Source organism: Tasmannia lanceolata, unplaced genomic scaffold (genome assembly GCF_043159265.1).
Source record: "Tasmannia lanceolata isolate RefF3 unplaced genomic scaffold, GAP_Taslan_0.1 ptg000003l, whole genome shotgun sequence".
Taxonomy (NCBI): Eukaryota; Viridiplantae; Streptophyta; class Magnoliopsida; order Canellales; family Winteraceae; genus Tasmannia; species Tasmannia lanceolata.
This window is the reverse complement of record NW_027518680.1, coordinates 9,425,645-9,444,115: the sequence shown is the minus strand read 5'-3', so window position 1 is coordinate 9,444,115 and position 18,471 is coordinate 9,425,645. Positions and strand designations below refer to the sequence as shown.

The 18,471-nt window shown below is 37.7% G+C and overlaps 1 protein-coding gene across 2 annotated transcripts; it reads right to left on the bottom strand.

Moving 5' to 3' along the window:
* Nucleotides 1-2,263: 2,263 nt before the first annotated feature.
* On the bottom strand, nt 2,264-17,191 carry ERS (glutamate tRNA synthetase). Of its 2 annotated transcripts, none has more exons than XM_077359616.1 (13): nt 16,873-17,191; nt 13,174-13,292; nt 11,605-11,726; nt 8,739-8,921; nt 7,963-8,081; nt 7,498-7,546; nt 7,285-7,386; nt 7,063-7,165; nt 6,889-6,952; nt 4,373-4,487; nt 3,601-3,701; nt 2,793-2,949; nt 2,264-2,603 (listed from the first exon to the last, which is right to left on the bottom strand). In XM_077359616.1, exons 1-13 carry the CDS (start codon nt 17,139-17,141, stop codon nt 2,373-2,375), a joined length of 1,734 nt encoding a protein of 577 aa, XP_077215731.1. In that variant the 5' UTR covers nt 17,142-17,191; the 3' UTR covers nt 2,264-2,372. The 2 variants fall into 2 exon arrangements, with proteins under 2 accessions (XP_077215731.1, XP_077215734.1); XM_077359619.1 differs by having other exon boundaries at nt 13,174-13,303; nt 16,873-16,973.
* Nucleotides 17,192-18,471: the final 1,280 nt, after the last annotated feature.

Here is an 18,471-nt window from a genome sequence, read left to right as displayed (position 1 = left end):
AACTAGATTATTTATTTATTCCATCAATCTAACGAAATTTGCTTTCTACTTCGAAAGAAGAGCCGGAACAGGAAGCTGATGAAGAAGAATACTCCCATCAGAGGAAGAAAGAAACCCCCCATCAATGGAAAATTGAAGTCCCAAAGATTAAGAAATTGAGGAAGAGCATGACAGCAAGGAAATTTAGCCAGAAGATGAAAGAAGTCTTGGATCACTAGGGGCTTCGACTAGCTCTAGAGTTAACATGCATTCTCTATTCTTTTGTTTGTCTGAAGTTTTGTTATCAAGGGTATCATATCCTTGGTTGTTTTTATCCCCTTCCTTAGTCATTGTTCCAACGATAGCGGAGTAGTCTTGTTTCTTTAATTGTATCATCTTTCTTTAATTAATATACTGGTAGGGGTCCGCCTAACCCAGCTTACGGATCCGGAAAAAAAAAATGTCTTAGATTTCATCCAAGAGTTCAAAAAATTCTTTTTATTTGGTCTGAATGAATTTCATCAACAAGAGTATTCCAATAAAAAGGAATAGGGAAAGTGCATAAGGAAAACAGACAATTCATGAATAAAATTAAGGTTTTTAAAAAAATTCAAAGTTAATCATGAACTTTTATAAAGGTTCATTTAGAAAAACACAAATAATACATTTATTGAAAAATAAAAAATAATACATGTATTTTGATGAAAACAAAGTTTACTAACATATATCAAGATTAATAGAGAGGGCATAGTGCATTGTGCATTAGATTTTTCTGTTTTATGAGCAAGGTCATTGATCATCATTAGGTCCATAGTGGGTCCTCATCCAATGTCAAATGTAGATTCGATTTGAAAGATTAATGAGAATTACAATTAAACTTTTTCTTGCCCTAAAAATACGCTTTCTTTATCAAGGATTTTCAATGGTTTGATGGTTGTGGGATGGGCAACAATTAAGGGAGTCAATGGACCCAAAAGGTCCAATGGATCCAAAGAGTTCAAACATATTTCTATGGGAATTGAGTAACACAGTTGGATCCATCAATCACATTTCAGATCCGTGTCCTAAGGTCCAATTTTGGCAGTTGGGAGGTCTAATTTTTCCAGTCTTAATCAACATAGTTCTGAGCCCACCATAAACCTACTGTGCTTTTGGTTATTTTGATTAGTAGATATCTGCATAAGTAGGAAAATATAAGATGTGGACTTAATTGGTGCATTTTAACCATTATGGGGACTGATTCTTTTGATTTTTTGCTTTTAAAAGTGAAAAAAAGTTAAAAGAAGCATGTTTCATGACAAAGAATGCTTCCAATTATTAGGATCACATTACATTAAAAAATAATAATAATAATAAGAGCGGAAAAAATAGATTTTTCAAGGTATCAACATAAGTCCTGTTTCTCCCTCGCTCCGACTGTTCTCTCAACCGACCACCGACAAAAGATAGCAGAGATGACTTCTGACAACTTTCGAATAAGAGCCTACTCTCTAATGGTGATAGTTTTCAAATACAAAATAGTATGTGATAACGATTCACATTAAGAGTTGAAGGAAAATCAAGTGAGTGATATACTCATTAAAAATGTAGCAAGACTTCATACTTTCAGTGCATTGGTTTTATCTTGTACAGTCCAGGTTTTAGCTTGATTATAAAATCCATTTAAACAAATGGCCCCTAAAAGAGATTAGATAGATCAAGAACTTAAGGTCATCCGATGAAGGTGTTCTCACAGAATTTGGCCAGACTTGTGGTTGCCTGTCAATGGATCCTATCACATAGACACGGCACAAGCAGGGCCTAGAGAGTGTTAGGAACAAGCCTAACAGCCACTTTTTTTACCATTTTCATATAAAGTGACACCCTTTTGGTAGATAAAAAGGTAAAAAAATAAATACCTAATACTTTCTAATAAGTCAAAAAAGGGAAATGATATATTCGCCCCTTTTGATCACCAGGAACACCCCCTGTCAGTGTATCAATGACAAAAGAGGGGCTGCTGTACTTATGTCAGAAGGATTCAATGCCCTTGATTGCCAGAAACACTGACAGGGGGTGTTCCTGGTGATCAAAAGGGGCGGATATATCACTTCCCGTCAAAAAACCTTTATATCACAAGTATTACTTACTAATTATTAGAGAGACTACTGTACATGAGTAAAGAACAATTACCAAAAAACCAGTGGATTGTGAGTGCTCCTTCACCTGCTTTATCTGCCATGAAAGGCACCTGGCTAGAGAAGATATTTTTTTAATATTGATAATGACTTGAAAAAGAAGAATGTTAATATCAAAACCAATCAGGCAATCTAATTAGATATTAATATTATTCTTCATTGAAAAATTTAAATAACAGATGATGTAATTAAAATGCTGATCAAAACTGCAAAATCTTAATGAGATACAACAGCAGCCGATTCTAATTGAGGATTATCTCTGTTTAGTGTTTCCCAGTCTACCTCCCTTAGCATATTGAACCTTTCATCTAATGTTACAAACCCTGCTTGAGGAGAGATCACTCCAGAAGTTCCAGCTTTATGGAGCATTACGACAGTAGCGCCCATGTCAGGGCCATGCAGCTTCCCTGTCAGCAACACTCTAAGAGGCATGAACAGAGATTTCCCCTGCCACAAACATGGAGACGATGGGTTTTCAGTTTTGCTTATGCCCAGACATGTAACAATTTAAGTACGAATGTGACCGTGAAGAACAATGGGAGATTGCAATTGAGATACTTTTAAGTTGAAACCAATTTTAGTGACCCAAAGAACTTTCTAGAGAAGAGATATCTTAAAGTCATTTGTCCTACCAACCTTGCGCTTTAGTGATTTGCCAAAGCTCTTCACCCACTTCTGCCAACCAGCGTGGCCTTCTTCAAGAACAGTAGTTAGTTCTCCACTTTCATGAGCAGAAAGCAAGCTGGCCGCAACATCAGAAAGCTTGTCCTCCACAATTGATTTACCTTCAGGACTGCAGATTGCACAAATGATACCTTAATACAGCAATAGCCACACAAGCAAGAGAGAGAGAGAGAGAGAGAGAGAGAGAGAGTTGCAAAAGCAATATAATATATAGTTTCTCTTCAATGGCAGAAGGCCAAAACCAACTGAACGGTGCGTGCAACGCATGCTTAAATTTCAGGCGATGGGCAGTCAAAAGAATTACATAGAAAGTACGTGGAAAGTCAATTCATAGTGATCGGTAGCTTACGTGCAGGCAGACTATGAAATATTAAATACAGAACATCGGTCTGAACTTTGGACTCGGAAGAGTTCCCACACACACATCCAATAAAAATGTTGAATAATCGCAAAAAAAACTAAAACCTTTTTCATAGTCATACTGCAGATACCGATAGGCTATCTAAGAATGAAACAGCACTATCATGTGGACCACTTCCTGAACTCTGCACTTATAAATTATTCTCAAGTGTTAAACTACATGCACATCACTTGAAAGAAAAAGCGCGCGCGCGCATGCACGCACGCAGACACACACATTTCTCGGATATGCTTCTGAGTCGGTGCATCCTGAAGTTGATATGTCCAACACCCCACATCCATGTTTGTATTCAAGCTGACAAAAACATTTCATACAATAACCAAGGAAAAAGGAAGGCACCTTGCTAAAGTAGAATGCAATGGGTATGAGAGCAAGTTTGATAGTGATTTATCTGCATCTGTCACCAAGTCAATGCCATCCTTCAGCAACTCCGCTGCTTCCTGTATATGGATTTGCCTTGCCAGTATTAAAGTGATTTCCTTGTATGGTAGATTAAATAACATAAAACAGTATTATACTGACATAAGTGGGTCAATGACCAAAAAATTCCAGTGATCCTTCTCAAGAACAATATCAAACTCTAATCTCCACATAAAACAGTATTATACTGACATAAGTGGGTCAATGACCAAAAAATTCCAGTGATCCTTCTCAAGAACAATATCAAACTCTAATCTCCAGCTTGTGTTCCTTTATAATGAAGAAAGAGTACAAAGTAAACGAAGTTACGGTAAGGGACAACAGAATAATTGACTAACATGTATTATAGAAAGAAAGACCGTAGACCATAAAACTTGGATTTGGACGAGAACTTGGCCAAGGTAAAAGGAAGCATACATGGGCGACTCAATGATTGACATGGCCAAAAAAGTTTCAATTGACTTAGTACGACAAAATGCGGGCTCAGATGAGAACTCGGCCAAGATAAACGAGAGTCAAATCAGGCGAGTTGACAATTGAGTCAGACTTTCTAAACAGTGCCATAGAGGCGCTGAACATCATAACTAAAACAAGGGGAAAAAACTCCTAGGGTGCTTTATAACATAGAAAATCAAACCAATAGACTTTATGGTAAATGACACGACACGAGACATGGAATAATGAATCTTACTTTTACAAACATCTCTCCAGATTCAGTAACGATACCAGTACTCGTCCAGCGTTCCCCTATGATCTGGACCAACTCATCTGATGGAAGAGCTCTTAGATGCTGGCCATTCATCCACCTTAGTTCATGGGCAAGCAAGAGGAAAACCATGTCAAGAAAACAACTAAAACTAAATCAAAGTTGCCATCCAGAATAGTAGAAAAATAACGCTACACAACCATATGAGAGTAACTCCAAATCTATCCAATAGTTTAATGAACCAAATAAAAAGTGCGATGGACAAACTATAAGTCTTATGACACGACAAAAATCCGCAACAGTTAAAGAAATTGGAACGTGGACGCATCCGGGCAAAGATAAGTGTACAATCATTCAACGGGCTCAAGTAGGTGGGCAATCTACATGTGGCAACAGCAAAGGACATATCATCCAATGAAATACGGATATTTAATACTTTTCATCTTTCTCAGGTTGATGTTTTTCAGTCATTCTGGTTATCATATTCAAGAGGTATAGTGACAAACAGAGATACTGTATTCTCTGCACTATACATAGATACAGATTGGTTTGTGGGAGAATTACATGACACAATTGTTTGAAAAGCAGAGGACTATGATGACACGGAGAAGGCATCTAACAATTTGATAGGTTTTTTTTTTTTTTTTTTGAAAGGTAACAATTTTTTTACACATCATGGGGACAAGGCGTCCCAATGGTGTAACAACAGTTACATCCTCCTTTGAATACATTTAATCGCCAGCCCAACAGCCAAACAACTCTAGTCATGTTCTATTGGTATGCCCCTGTTCGTTGGGCAGCTACCAATGAGATTGCACCACTCCGCGTTCAAACCATTGATGAAGAGGATGACTCCATGATCTGCAGCATGCAGACCCGAGAACCTGCATTCCTGATGTGCTTCAGCTCACCTGCGGAAAATTCTAGATGGACCACTTCAGATCCTACCACACTCGTTAATCACATTGGGTGCACCGACCTTCTTAGAAGACCTGTCCCCCTAAGTTCCCCTCAGGCCCACCAAAAGAATAATCATCTCTTCTCTTTCCGCACCCTCTTTTGCCTTTTTTCTAATGGTCCTCTTTTGCTAATTTGTCAGCCTCTTCATTAGCAGATTGATGCTTATGCTGAAATTTTCGGTAAATAGATATAACTAGATCCCTGATTTTCGAAATAACATCCTCTAGCGTCCATGGACCTACAGACTTGTCGGTAGCCCAAGATATTGCATCTGTCGAATCTCCTTCAATTATCACTTGACCACTTCCATGGTTTGCAAACCAACTCAAACCCCACAATAATGCTCGCGCTTCGGCCTCATTTGAATGGCAGCAACCCACTGGTCCATTACCTCTACAAATTGATGAGTGCACCGTTATTTGATTACCTCATGTTTTTTTATTCTTATAGTTGCTTGATCTAAAGATTTATTTGTTTGTTAAATGAATGCCATATTTACCTTATTGCAAATTATGATTAGTAATCGGTAATTTTATATGTATGTACGTGACGGGTGTGTCCCCGTTTTTAGATTTTTATGGGCCATTTGCATGTAGGAAAAAATCATGGAAAAATTATTTCATGGAAAATTGAATTCCAGGGTATAGCGCAATTTATCAAGAAAACAAGGGAATTTATCAATTTTGGAAAAGAATCAATGGAAAATGCGTTAGCCAAACTCATTTTCCATGGAAATTTTTTTGTCCAAGATAGAAAAATGTCCATGCATCCAAACAGCCCCTTAAGTTTTCTCGTAGTATCCATAATTCCTTGGCTTCTATATCATCTCAAGTTGTTACCAGTTAACAGTCATCTTCCTTTCTTATTCTCTCCCAGCCAGTAGGTGCCTGAAACTGAAATACACGAGCAACATTACTGGAACCCAAGATCCTAATAATTTTTTTAGGTTTCTACCCAAGATCCTAATAATGAAATCTCAGTGCTAATAAATGTTAAAAGCCCCCTCTACTAAGTCCACCCAAGACAAAAAAAAAATTGGAGGGACAGCACAGACTCATCTGCTTTTGCTTCTCTGAGATTATTATGTATTTTGCAATTCCAAGTGCACCTTTGTTTTAAAAAACTCAATATTAACTAAGTGTCTCCTTGTATCTTCTAGTCACTCAAAATAACTAATGTAAATGGCCGGAGGATCTTAAAATATTTGCTATAAAATAAAAATGGGACCCATTACAAAGTACAAACAACTTATGCTTCTGAAGAGCATTAGGCATTTATATGCAAAAAAGAAGAAGGAATGATCATCGGGATTCTCAAGCAAATAGGGACTATGATATTAACCAACAATATAAACCACTCAAATACATACAAGGTAACAAGCAGAAGCACAAGCATGCACATAAGGATGAATACTCTTGTTATCACATGCCCATTCCGAGCATAATGATGACAATAACCCACGGCAATTGAAGAAAACACATCAATTTAAACAGAAATTTTCATATCGCAATAGAGGATCAAGAGAGAAAAAAGAATTCTACCTTAACTTTGTGGAATCAAAGATAGCTCCACTCTTGTTGACACGATCAATTGAAAACTTTTCAGCTGTAAACCATGCACTCAAAGGAAAGTTGAATAAACTGAATGCAAGTACAGCCTCTCTCACAACCATTACCATAAGCATGCACGCCATTTGTGAAGAAAAAAGTACTAACCAAGCTGTTCAATGGAAAAAAATTCATTTTCTGTGCCATCACCCCAACCCAGGAGTGCTAGGTAGTTCACCATGGCCTGGGGCAAATACCCCATTTCCCTAAACTGTCGAAAGGTATATATAGTTAGCATTAAAAAAACCATAAATTTAGAAGAAAATACCAGGAAGAGAGGACTTCACTATCAAGGAACTATCAACTCAGACTAGAATAATCATTAAATACCTGTCCCACTGAAGTTGCACCATGACGTTTTGAGAGTTTACTCCGGTCAGGGGCAAGAATTAGAGAAACATGTGCAAAGTAAGGCATTGGAAAACCTAAAGCCTGGTAAAGCACATAAGCATTGAAGAACCGTTAAGCTTGCCCTGAAAAGAAAAAAAGAAAACAATAACAGAAAGGAGAAACAGACTAAAAAATCCAATGATGCAGGATTACTTTGTATATCAATGCTTGCCGGAGGGTGTTTGGTAAATGCTCTTCTGCTCTGAAATGCAATTAGTGAAAATATCATGCAATTAGTGAAAATATCATAAGCCAAAACTTAAAATGCATCCACATTCCACAATCTGAAAACAGTAGGCCTCAAAAAGGAACTGTAATGAGTATTGGCTGTGAAACAACCAATTACTCCAAAAGCTTAAGCTATTGGAGATGGCATTATTTAATCTTTTATACTTCAACACTCCCGTCACGTGTGGCCCCTCTTTTGGGTTGGCCATTACATGTGGATGTTTAATATCAAGGAGTGTTGAACCCAGGGCAATTGGCTCTGATACCATGTGAAACAACCAATTACTCCAAAAGCTTAAGCGATGTCAGTATTTAATCTTTTCTACTTTAACAGTGGCAATCAATGCATGGACCAGCAGCAGGGGACAATTCAGGTAGAGTGCAATTTACCGTATAACATGTGAGATGCACATGGTTGCATCATCAACCGTGACACAGAAATTGTACACAGGTTGGCCATTGCTTCTCATGACCACAAAGTCTCCAAGTGTGTCTAAGCTCCAACTAACCTTCATGACACTATTAGATAATTAGCAGAAGATACAAAACCAAAAAAACAACAGAAAATGACAAGACCGAAAGAGTGACTAAACAAACGACCAGCCTATCCCAAAAACTATAGAAGATCAGTCCAATGGTATATTGAGAAGTGTCGCCAAAACCACAAGACCATTGAGAACTGTAGAAGGGTTTTTTTTCTCTCTCTCCCTTTTTGCCTTCAATCTCCTAAGATCTGTTCTGATACCATGTTAGTTAGACATGGTTAAGAGAAGAAGGAGAAGAGGAAGAACTATCCCAAAAACTATAGAAGATCAGTTCAATCGGACATTGAGAAGTGTCGCCACAACCACAAGACCATTGAGAACTGTAGAAGGGTTTTCTCTCTCTCTCTCTCCCATTTTGGCTTCAATCTCGTAAGATCTGCTCTGATACCATGTTAGTTAGACATGGTTAAGAGAAGAAGGAGAAGAGGAAGAAGTGAGCGAGAATATGAGAGTCCCTCTTAGGGATCTCCCATGTAATATGACATATATATGTGTATGTGTGTACGCGCGCACGTGCGATAGGATTACATGTACAAGGTCCAAAATACCCTTCTAACAAGAATTATACAGGATATTTACACGAGCTTTCCACAACAAACCAAGCTCATGAATGGAACTTACTTCACCGCGGATTAGGTCATCAATTTTCAAGGACCCTCCTTTTGGAACACGAAATCGGTACGTATAAGGAGTCCCCTTTGCTAGCTCTTCCTGTACTTCTTCCTCTGTTGCACTGGCCCACTTTCCCGTATATACTGGTGGCATCTGCTTTAGTTTTGCAATCTCCTTCATTTTTTCTAGTTCCTGGAAAGAAACATAACAATGACCCTTGTATGAGGATATGAAGCATTAAGTCAATTTCAAAAAAAAGTTTTGCATTAAGGCATTTCAAAAAAAAGGATATGAAGCATTCAATCAAACTGATGGAGAACTGAATATGAAAATAGATACGGCACCACAAGATACACCTGAAGGACAGAACAATAAGTCAATAACAACACTGGTATCCAAATGGGCACCTTATTACCACACAAGTAACCGGCACGGTGTGCAAAGTAAATTTAATGTCAGAATTAAAAAATTACATAATAAATTATAAAGTAGACGGGAATATTAATTTCAAATGAGGAAACGGAATTAGAAGCAAATGGACCAGATCATCAGACGAGTTAAGATGGTACAAGTAGTGAGAGGTGAATAGGTAAGAAGATTTTAGAATTGCATAATCTTGCTCAAAGGTAAAAATATAATGGCAGGAATTTATGCATGTTTTTGCTTTCTGTTCGTGAATTTCTTTCTTGGTGAAAGCTTCCCTCTTTTGAGAGCCTTTGCTACAAATCCCTCCAAGGTTCTCTACAACATTGGTCTACGGTTGTAATCAGCCTAGATCTGATCAGTCGGGCTTCAATCTTTCGGATAAGTATTCAAGTAATGGTGAGTTGCTGTGATGTTATGCAGTAATTCATTTCTATTATAATTCCTATTTAACTATATTGCTAGAAATTTGGATCCAAAGGCTACCCATCGACGTTGGACATTATTCCTGGTAAAAGTTATATCATAATTTTGTATCAGGCGCCAGTCGTAGATATGCTCTATATTGGGGGATCAAACAACTAGTGATGATGGTGATGTGGGACCAAATGGCTAAATCAATGTGGGGGCAAATGGCAAAATGTGGGGCCAAACGGCTAACATTAATGGCAATGTGGGGCCAAATGGCTAACATCAATGGCCACATAGAACCAACAACTAAATCTCAATGGCAATGTGGGACAAAAAGCTAATGCCGATGGCAATGCAGGACCAAACGACAACAGCGATGATGGAACCAAACGACTAAAGTAGCAGGCAATGTGTGCCCAGATGGCTAACAATGACTGCAAAACGGCTAACGCTAATCTAAATGTGATTATGTTTGTAAACAAACCAAACAACTCATGCCGAATGCTATATGGTATGGAGGGGGCCTACATAGAGAACAAGCGGCTGAAGGTTGGGGCAAGGACCACTTGAAATGGTGGTCTAGATAAAAGTGCCACATAACGTGGTTCCTGGACCATGGAATTCGCTTTGCTTCAGTGGTATCATCTTCTTCTTCCAACCGAACGAGAAGGCTTTTCTCAATGCTTTATTAATGATGAATGTGTAGTCAGTAAAGATGACAGAAGGATGGTTAGACAGCATCATCCCCAAAGGGGTGACGATGCAAACTGCATCCCGCCAAAGAGACATTGAATGAAACCCAAAGAAAGTGGTTTGCTAACAGCATTTGAGGTTGACCATTTGGTCACTGAACTTGGATAGGGTGTGCATCAAATGGTGAGCGGATCTCACAGTCACAGGTCGAAGATGGATGGACACCAACTTGAGCAAGGCTTCTCCATGCAGAGTAGCTGATTTAGATGCTATTATATGTTGCTACCCTGTGCTTGTGCTCTACTCGTGAAAAATAAAGAGAGAGAGAGAGAGAGAGAGAGAGAGAGAGAGAGATTTAAATTGACAAGATAGATCACCCAAAGCTTAAGCCTTTGGAGAAGGTGTTATTTAATCTTTCATACTTTAACACACCCCCCCCCCCCCCTCACGTGTGGGCCCTCTTTTTAGGGTTGGCCTACATGTGGCACATGCAAGGTTTTAACTTTCGGTTTCGGTCCTCACCGAAACCGAAATTTCAAAATTTCGGACGAAATCGATTGAAATTAAATAAAATAATACTTTATCCCGTACCAAATTTCGACAAAATTTCGGTAATTTCGGCTGAAATTTCGGGATAATATTAAATAATGAATAAAAGCTGATTTTTTGGAGATATGCCTTAAATTTTGGCCCAAAATTTCGAAATTTCGGTCGAAATTTTGTAACGTTTCGACTTTACCCAATTTCGGTTTCAATCTCGACCGAGACCCAAAATTTCGGATTTCGGTCAAAATTTAAAACCTTGGGCACATGTGACCCCACCTTTTTTGGTTTAACCATTGCATGTGGATTTTTAATATCAAGGAGGTTTGAACTCAGGACCTTTTGCTCTGATACCATGTGAAATGACCAGTTACTTCAAAAGCTTAAGCCTTCGGAGAAGGCGTTATTTAATCTTTTATACTTTAACATCTACCAAAGATTTCAATTTGATTTTTGTTATTGAATCTCTATAGTAATTTTCTAAAGCTGAAATCATCTTGCATAATCTTCTAATTAAGAAATTACAAATTCAACCATCAAAACCAAATCAAAGCTAGGACAACCATACAAAAATACAAGGTAGAGGAAACTTTCATTAAATGACCCGAATAAAACCTTTAATGGGAACAATAATTAAATCCTATGAGCCCAATGAAGGTAAATGGCAGGAGGCAAAATTCATAAATAAAGGTGCTCAAGCAATGAGAATACTTGCAACTATTCATCGAATTAGCTATGAGCAAATAACCAGTGAGCATGCGATCAAACATAAAAATGACCATTGGGACTTCAGGCATGAGACTACCTCGTTAGAACAAAAACACCTATAAACATCACCAGATTTCAAAAGCTTCTCTGCATATTGCTTATACAAAGCATTCCGTTCTGATTGTCGATATGGCCCAAATTCTCCACCAACACCGGGGCCTGCACATTTTACATATAATGCCATCATTAAAAGAAAATCCATTCCCTCAACATTATAGCTAGAATACATGGTCAGGAAAGTCCCGAAAAATCAAAGTTCGCAGCACATAACAAAGTTCTTGAGACACTAATGGTCATAGATCAAAAATACCAAGTTAACATTAAACTTGATGCATATGACCCAACCCTAGCCACATGTCACACTAGTCAACCAACCAAGGGATTTTTTTTTTCAGATTGATAACGAAAATCTTCTTAAAGAAAAAGAAGGCAGGTACAGCAACACGGAAAAGAAAAAGGTGATAAGCCTTTAGTCGTTTCTCTTTCTTTCAAATAATTGAATATCTCATTCAATTCAACTTGGACTCAATACAGATCAATCTTTCTCAAGTAGGGGTTAGTGGTGAACTGAAACTTCATATTCAAAAGTAAACTAATGGACAAATATGTAAGTTTTTCAGCATAATAGAAGGTGGCTTAGCTTCTCCCATCTTTGTTCCACACATGATAGGAGAGCACACGTGATGTATTTATCAAACAATGGAAGCACAAAACAATATCAAATCGGGATTTCAGTTAAAAGGTAAGTAGTTGCATGCATGTATCTCTCTGTCTTGGTGCACTTCAATGATGACTTTGAAAAGAGAAATTACCAATGTGCAAACAGCAACCAAATCAACATAAATGTCCACGAGACAGGAACCACCTTTCGGGAGACATGATAATAAAACAATGAACAAGTCGAGACCTATATGAGCTTTTGTATCATCATGAATAACGGAATTAAAGAGACACAAGAGTTAATAAGAAAATAAAAAAACCTAAAATATCTTAATAATTATTGTGGGAGAAAAACATGAAAGACCATCCCCAGATGTCATACTTTGGTTAGCATGTATCTGCACAGCATTGGGTTGTTACTCAGCCACCTAGAAGTTCTCTAGGATGTTCAAGTTGGAGTTGTGACCTTCTCATTCCTTTCTTGAATGAAGGAGAACAACATAGTATACATGCTGTCAAATTGCAGCTTTTGAGATAACAATAGTATCCTTTATTTTAATTTCCTGTAGGTTGGTATTTGTGATCTATTCTGAAGTCATTTAATCACTACAAACAAGATGCGGATGGTTTCCATTTGTTGAGCACAAACTGATACAAATGAAGTCCTTCAAACTGCATGGGAGAAATAAAGCACATAATCAACAATATGAAACATTTAAACTGTAAAGTATGATTAAGTACAAGTTGCTCGTATCCAATGTGACTTGAGAGGGAAAAAAGGGAACATAGAACATCTTGTTTTTTACGTTGTTAATTAGAATCAAAGAACTCACAAGTAAGAAAAAAAGAAGTCGTATGAAATTGACAAGAGAATCACAAAAACAGATTACAGTTAGATATAGATTTAAAAATCCAAGTGTCTATGAGTCACTAGTGGTACAGATACCTTCATCCCAATCAAGACCAAGCCAAGACAAATCTTGTAGCATTGCTTCCTCAGACTGCCTTGTTGATCTTTCCAAGTCAGTGTCTTCAATTCGAAGAACAAATTTCCCCCCCTTGGACCTGAAACAATTCTATCAATGTAGAAGCCTTTACAAACTAAGAACTTCATTACCTGAACCAGAGAAAAGAGAAACTACACGATTCTATCAAAGTACAAACCATTAATTTCATCATTTGTACTGACGAAATTCATAAGATTCAGGGTGGTAAAAATATAACAGAAGTGTATGTCCAATCTTACCAGTGGAGTATTGTAGACCTGTATATCAAATACCCACATAAACAATTCTTTTTTAACAATAATTCATGAACCAGTGCCATTCAAAAAAATCATGAAACATGGTGAATTGTCGAATTGAACAGATAATTGAAGAACTCAATTGGGCCACATTGAAAAAAAAAAATATGCTTCTTTCACCAGAAGATTATACAACACATTCTTCTAACCCATCATCACATAAGTCACCATATGATTTCAGGACGCAGACCTTTTGGAAGCAAAGTCTTGCATTCCCCTGAATGATTTCAGGGTACAAATTGAACCTCATCGACCAAAAGATATATATTAGATGGTACAGAAGCAGAGTACTAACTTTACAATCCATTAACTATAAACTTATAGACAACAATCACCTTCTAAAAGAAAAATAGACTGAAACATAACATGTGAAAATAACACAAAGCGAGAAGGTCAATTTAGTTTTGTCTAACACACCCCTTACCCAGCAACAAGCTAATTAGACCTGTGTATCGTAATCTTGTTCAAAGAAAAGATTAACTCTGCTGAAGACCCTTATAAGTTTTCAAGCTACAGGAGAAACTTCATAGAAGCATCTACTAATAACATTCATATCTTACCTCTCACAGACTGATAGTCAACTTCTAAATGATTTATATATTTAAGAGTGAGAAGAGGGGGGAAGGGGTGAGGGGGACAACTCAACAATACCTACTCCCCCCTTTAAATTTCAGTACCTCTTTCAGCCATTGCCAACAATCATTCCCACTTGTGCACCGCACTTCATTTAAGTCCATATTGAAGTACCAAAAGAAGGCAAAGCGAAACACCTCCAACACACAAAACTCAATTACTACAGAGACCGGGAACCAATTGTGGCAGCGAAAAACAAAAGTAGCAAACAAACCACATTAGTATGTGATGCCACTAGGAATCCCAAGATTGTGGAACGAGAATGACACCCAGACTAAAGAATCCTCTAACTAAAATCACCAGTGAACTGCCAGTGAATCATGAAGCCAATGCACTACAAACCCCAAAACAGGTAGGAATTAACCAGAACAAAGTTAACAACAAATTGTTATTTCATGGTTTTATATTTCAGCCGAAACATTTCGTTTCAGTCAAAATATTTTGATTTTGGCTGCTACCGAAACAAAATCCACTTGGATTCGGAAAAAATCAGATTTCACCCGAAATTTCAGGATTTTGCACGAAATTTCGAAATTTCGTTAATGTGTTTGGTCGAAATATGTGAAACATGCAACTTTTCAAAAAAAAAAAAAAAAAATTTAAAAAAGAAGCAAAGTTTCTGTCAAAATGTCGATACAAAAATCAACTCCACTCGCAGAAAAGAAAAGAATGACGAGATTTCTTCAAGGCATTTCTAAAAAAATGACAAAAAAAAAAGAAAAAGAAAAACCAAACGTGAAGAATCCTAACTAGATTTCGTCTGTGATTTCGTACCAAAATATTTATGTGATTTTACAAGATTTCAACCAAAATTTTGTACTGAAACCGAAATGTTTTCATTTCGTTGGTAACGGAAGTCAAAACTGAAATATAAAACCTTGATTGAAATATATATGAAGACCCACTTCAGGTTTGTACTTATTCTCCAAATATTTATCGATGGACATGATGCAGCCGCATCCTTTGGTGACATGGAGGATGTTATTCCAAATGTCAAGCACAATAGAGTTGTTAGGTACCCTCCCCATTTGAAAGACTATGTTTCCTAGTTGCCTGGTTAATGGTGTTTTCTTGAGCAAGTAAAATATTGGGAAGTTCTAGGAGGTCTTTTATAAAGTCTATTTTATTAGGAGTATAAAGCAAGTAGTATTTTCCTATATTTTAGCGGTTAGGAGTCTTTTATTATATGGATTCTTATGTCATGTATGGTGAGGGGAATTGAAATTTTATGCATGATAAGTTTAATACTTTCTTCTTCTTTTCTTTGCGTTATTGTTTGTTAAACCGTAAACTAAAGTGAGTTGAATGGTTATTAGCTCTTGCTAGGCTATCTTCCTTCTAACATTGCACCAGAACCGTCATTTGAAATTCAAGCGAATATAGATCTGGTTTATAGGACACCATTTGGAGATCTGTTGCGCCCCTTCGGATGGCGACGTTTGCATGAATGGTGGCTAAGCAATGAATAAACACATGTGAACGCCTCAAGAAAAGAAATTTCCAACTACAAAGTTGGTGTATGCTCTGCAAGTAGGAGGAAGAGCCCCTTGACCATCTCTTTTTGCACTGCCCTTTTGCTTCTGCAGTGTGAAATGCATTCTTTAAGTGCTTCAGAGTACAATGGGTCCCCCATAGATCGATCAAGCAAACCATACAAAATTCGTGCAAAGACCCGTTCGAGGAGGCAGGTCGTGCTCTATGGAGGCTACTTCCCTTCGCTGTTAGCTTGCACATTTGGAAGGAACGAAACAAGCATACTTTTGAAGATAAAGCAAAACACTTGGGCAGGGTTACCCAATAAAGTGGACCTTCTAAGGCAACGAAACCTACTAAAAATTCTTCGCGACTAAAAATTGATCATCTTTGGGAAGGGTTGGAGATTATTAATGCGCTGAAATGGTTCTCCTCCTCTGCTATTGGGATCGATAAGATTCAATTTTGATGGAAGCTCAAAAGGAAAACCTAAACAGGCCGGAATTGGTTGTGTTTTCAGTGATGATAAGGAGACTATTATTCAATCCTTCAAATGCCTGGGAGAAATGCGTGATTCAAACAAGGCGGTGGCCAAAGCTCTCCATTTTGGAGTCAACTGGTTTCCAAAATATGGTTCATGGCCTTTGATTATCAAAGGTGACTCTTCAAATGCACTTGCATGGGCTGGTTGTAAGGCTCCAGGTCCATGGAATCTGGCCAGCACTATCTCAAAGATTCTCGATCTTCGCCGGATAGTCCGTCCAAATTTAATCATATGAAGTGGACAAAAAACCCTACAAGGGACAGATTGGCTAAAGAAAGACTAGAAAAAGGAAGATTTATGGTTTTTAAGGATGTACTTATATATAATCTCAGTGTTATTAGCTGCTGTTTTACATTTTGGGGGACATCTTGTCCCCTACTTCTCTATAATCAGATAGCATTTCTAAAAAACTAGTTATGGGTTACCTTTCAAAAACCAAAGGACCCCCATTTGAAATATCATCCCTACAAATTCAGATTTCGTTATAATTTTATAACCTCTTCGTTCAATTCTGACAAAAAGTATCAAAACGTAACTAATTCAAACAAATCCTACAAAAACAAAACCCAACTGTAAAATTTAAGTCCCTCCCAACAAATCCAAAATAAATAAATAAATTCACCAGATATTCATCAAAAATCACTCGCAAATAAGTAATTAAAAATAACACGAGAAGTATACTCTATACAGACCTAGCAAATAAGTAATTGAAGAGCGCTGTTCTCGCTCCTCCGACATGGAGATTTCCAGTCGGAGAAGGCGCAAAACGAACGCGAACTTCTCCATTTGCCTTCTTCCGAAGATCCTCAATTGGAATCTGAATCGAAGACGCGAAAACTGAGAAATTCCTCTGAAAAGCGCGGAGACGATAACTGTAGAAGGGGTGAGGACGAAGGAAAAGAGGAGTGGCTTCGGGAAAAGCCCTAAATTTCAGCCATGAAGATCCCACCAAAGAAGCCATTTTTGCGCTGAAGAAGGAGAGGGGTAGAAGATAATGAGAGGTGATTATAATCGGGAATGATATTTCCACCCTTCCGTTATGTTCACTTGTTTTCCCTGGAAAGGAAAATAAAATGTTTCCCGGGAATCTGATGTGGCATTAGGAAAAGAAATCCAGGCCGGGAATCTTATGTGGCATTAGGAAAAGAAATCCAGAGAATCTGTACAGGAAAAGGTTTCCCTTGATTGTTTTTTGACTGTTCACTTGCTCATGAAAAGGTTTACAGGGAAACTACTTGCCCTTCTTTTTGCACTAGTTTTCTCGGGAAACAAAATCCGAGTGTTTTTGGTGAAATGGGCTTTTTTATGTATTTTTTGACTTATTGTAGAAATTCCACATGTGTAATTCTATTTTCTCGGGAAAGCAAGTGAACACCAGAATTCCGTCTTGTCAAGGAAAAAAAAGGTTGTTTTCCAGGGATTTGCTTTCCCGGGAATGCAAGTGAACAGAACGTTTGGTTAACGCCTAGGGTCGGTGAATTTTTTAAGAGCCATGATTTTTTCGCACCCACTGTAGGATAATTCACGCCTATTGTAACGTGAAAAAAAGGCGTTGAAGTTTGCCCACAATTCACGTTAGGAGTAGTGCATATTAGTATCCCAGAGGAGGTGCGAATTTATCATCACTAGGAAAGGGTATTTCCACCTTCCTTTTCCCATCGTTTCGCTCCTCCTGGTTTGTCTTCTAGAAAAAACATTTTCACCCTCTTTTGTTGGTTGTATATGGGGAAGAAAAGGGGAATGACATGGCAAGTGGAGAGATAATTGGAACTTTGAAAGTAATAATAAGAGAGAAGGAAAACCGGTGGTAAGATCTTGTGTTGTTGAGAATTTGTACAAATATAAAAATGTAATTACTTTAGGGGAGTGATAGATCAACTCCCCAAATTCATAAATCAACTCCCCATGTGTCTTGGAGAGAGAAAGACACATGGGGAGTCGATTTATCAATTTGGAGAGTCATTTTATCACTGCCCTTAAATCAACTCCCCATGTGTCTTGGATAGAGAGACACATGGGGAGTCGATTTAAGGACAGTGATAAAACAACTCTCCAAATTGGGGAGTCGATTTAAGGGCAGTGATAAAACGACTCTCCAAATTGGGGAGTCGATTTATCAATTTGGAGAGTCGATTTATCACTGCCCTTACTTTAACCTGTGCATCTAATATGGGGCAAACATATTAGAGACATCATAGTATTTTAAATAGAGGGCACACTGTCACTGTCAGTGTTATAGAGAGAAAAAAGTATTGACTAAAAAACAAGTAAGATGAAGATGAATTGATGAT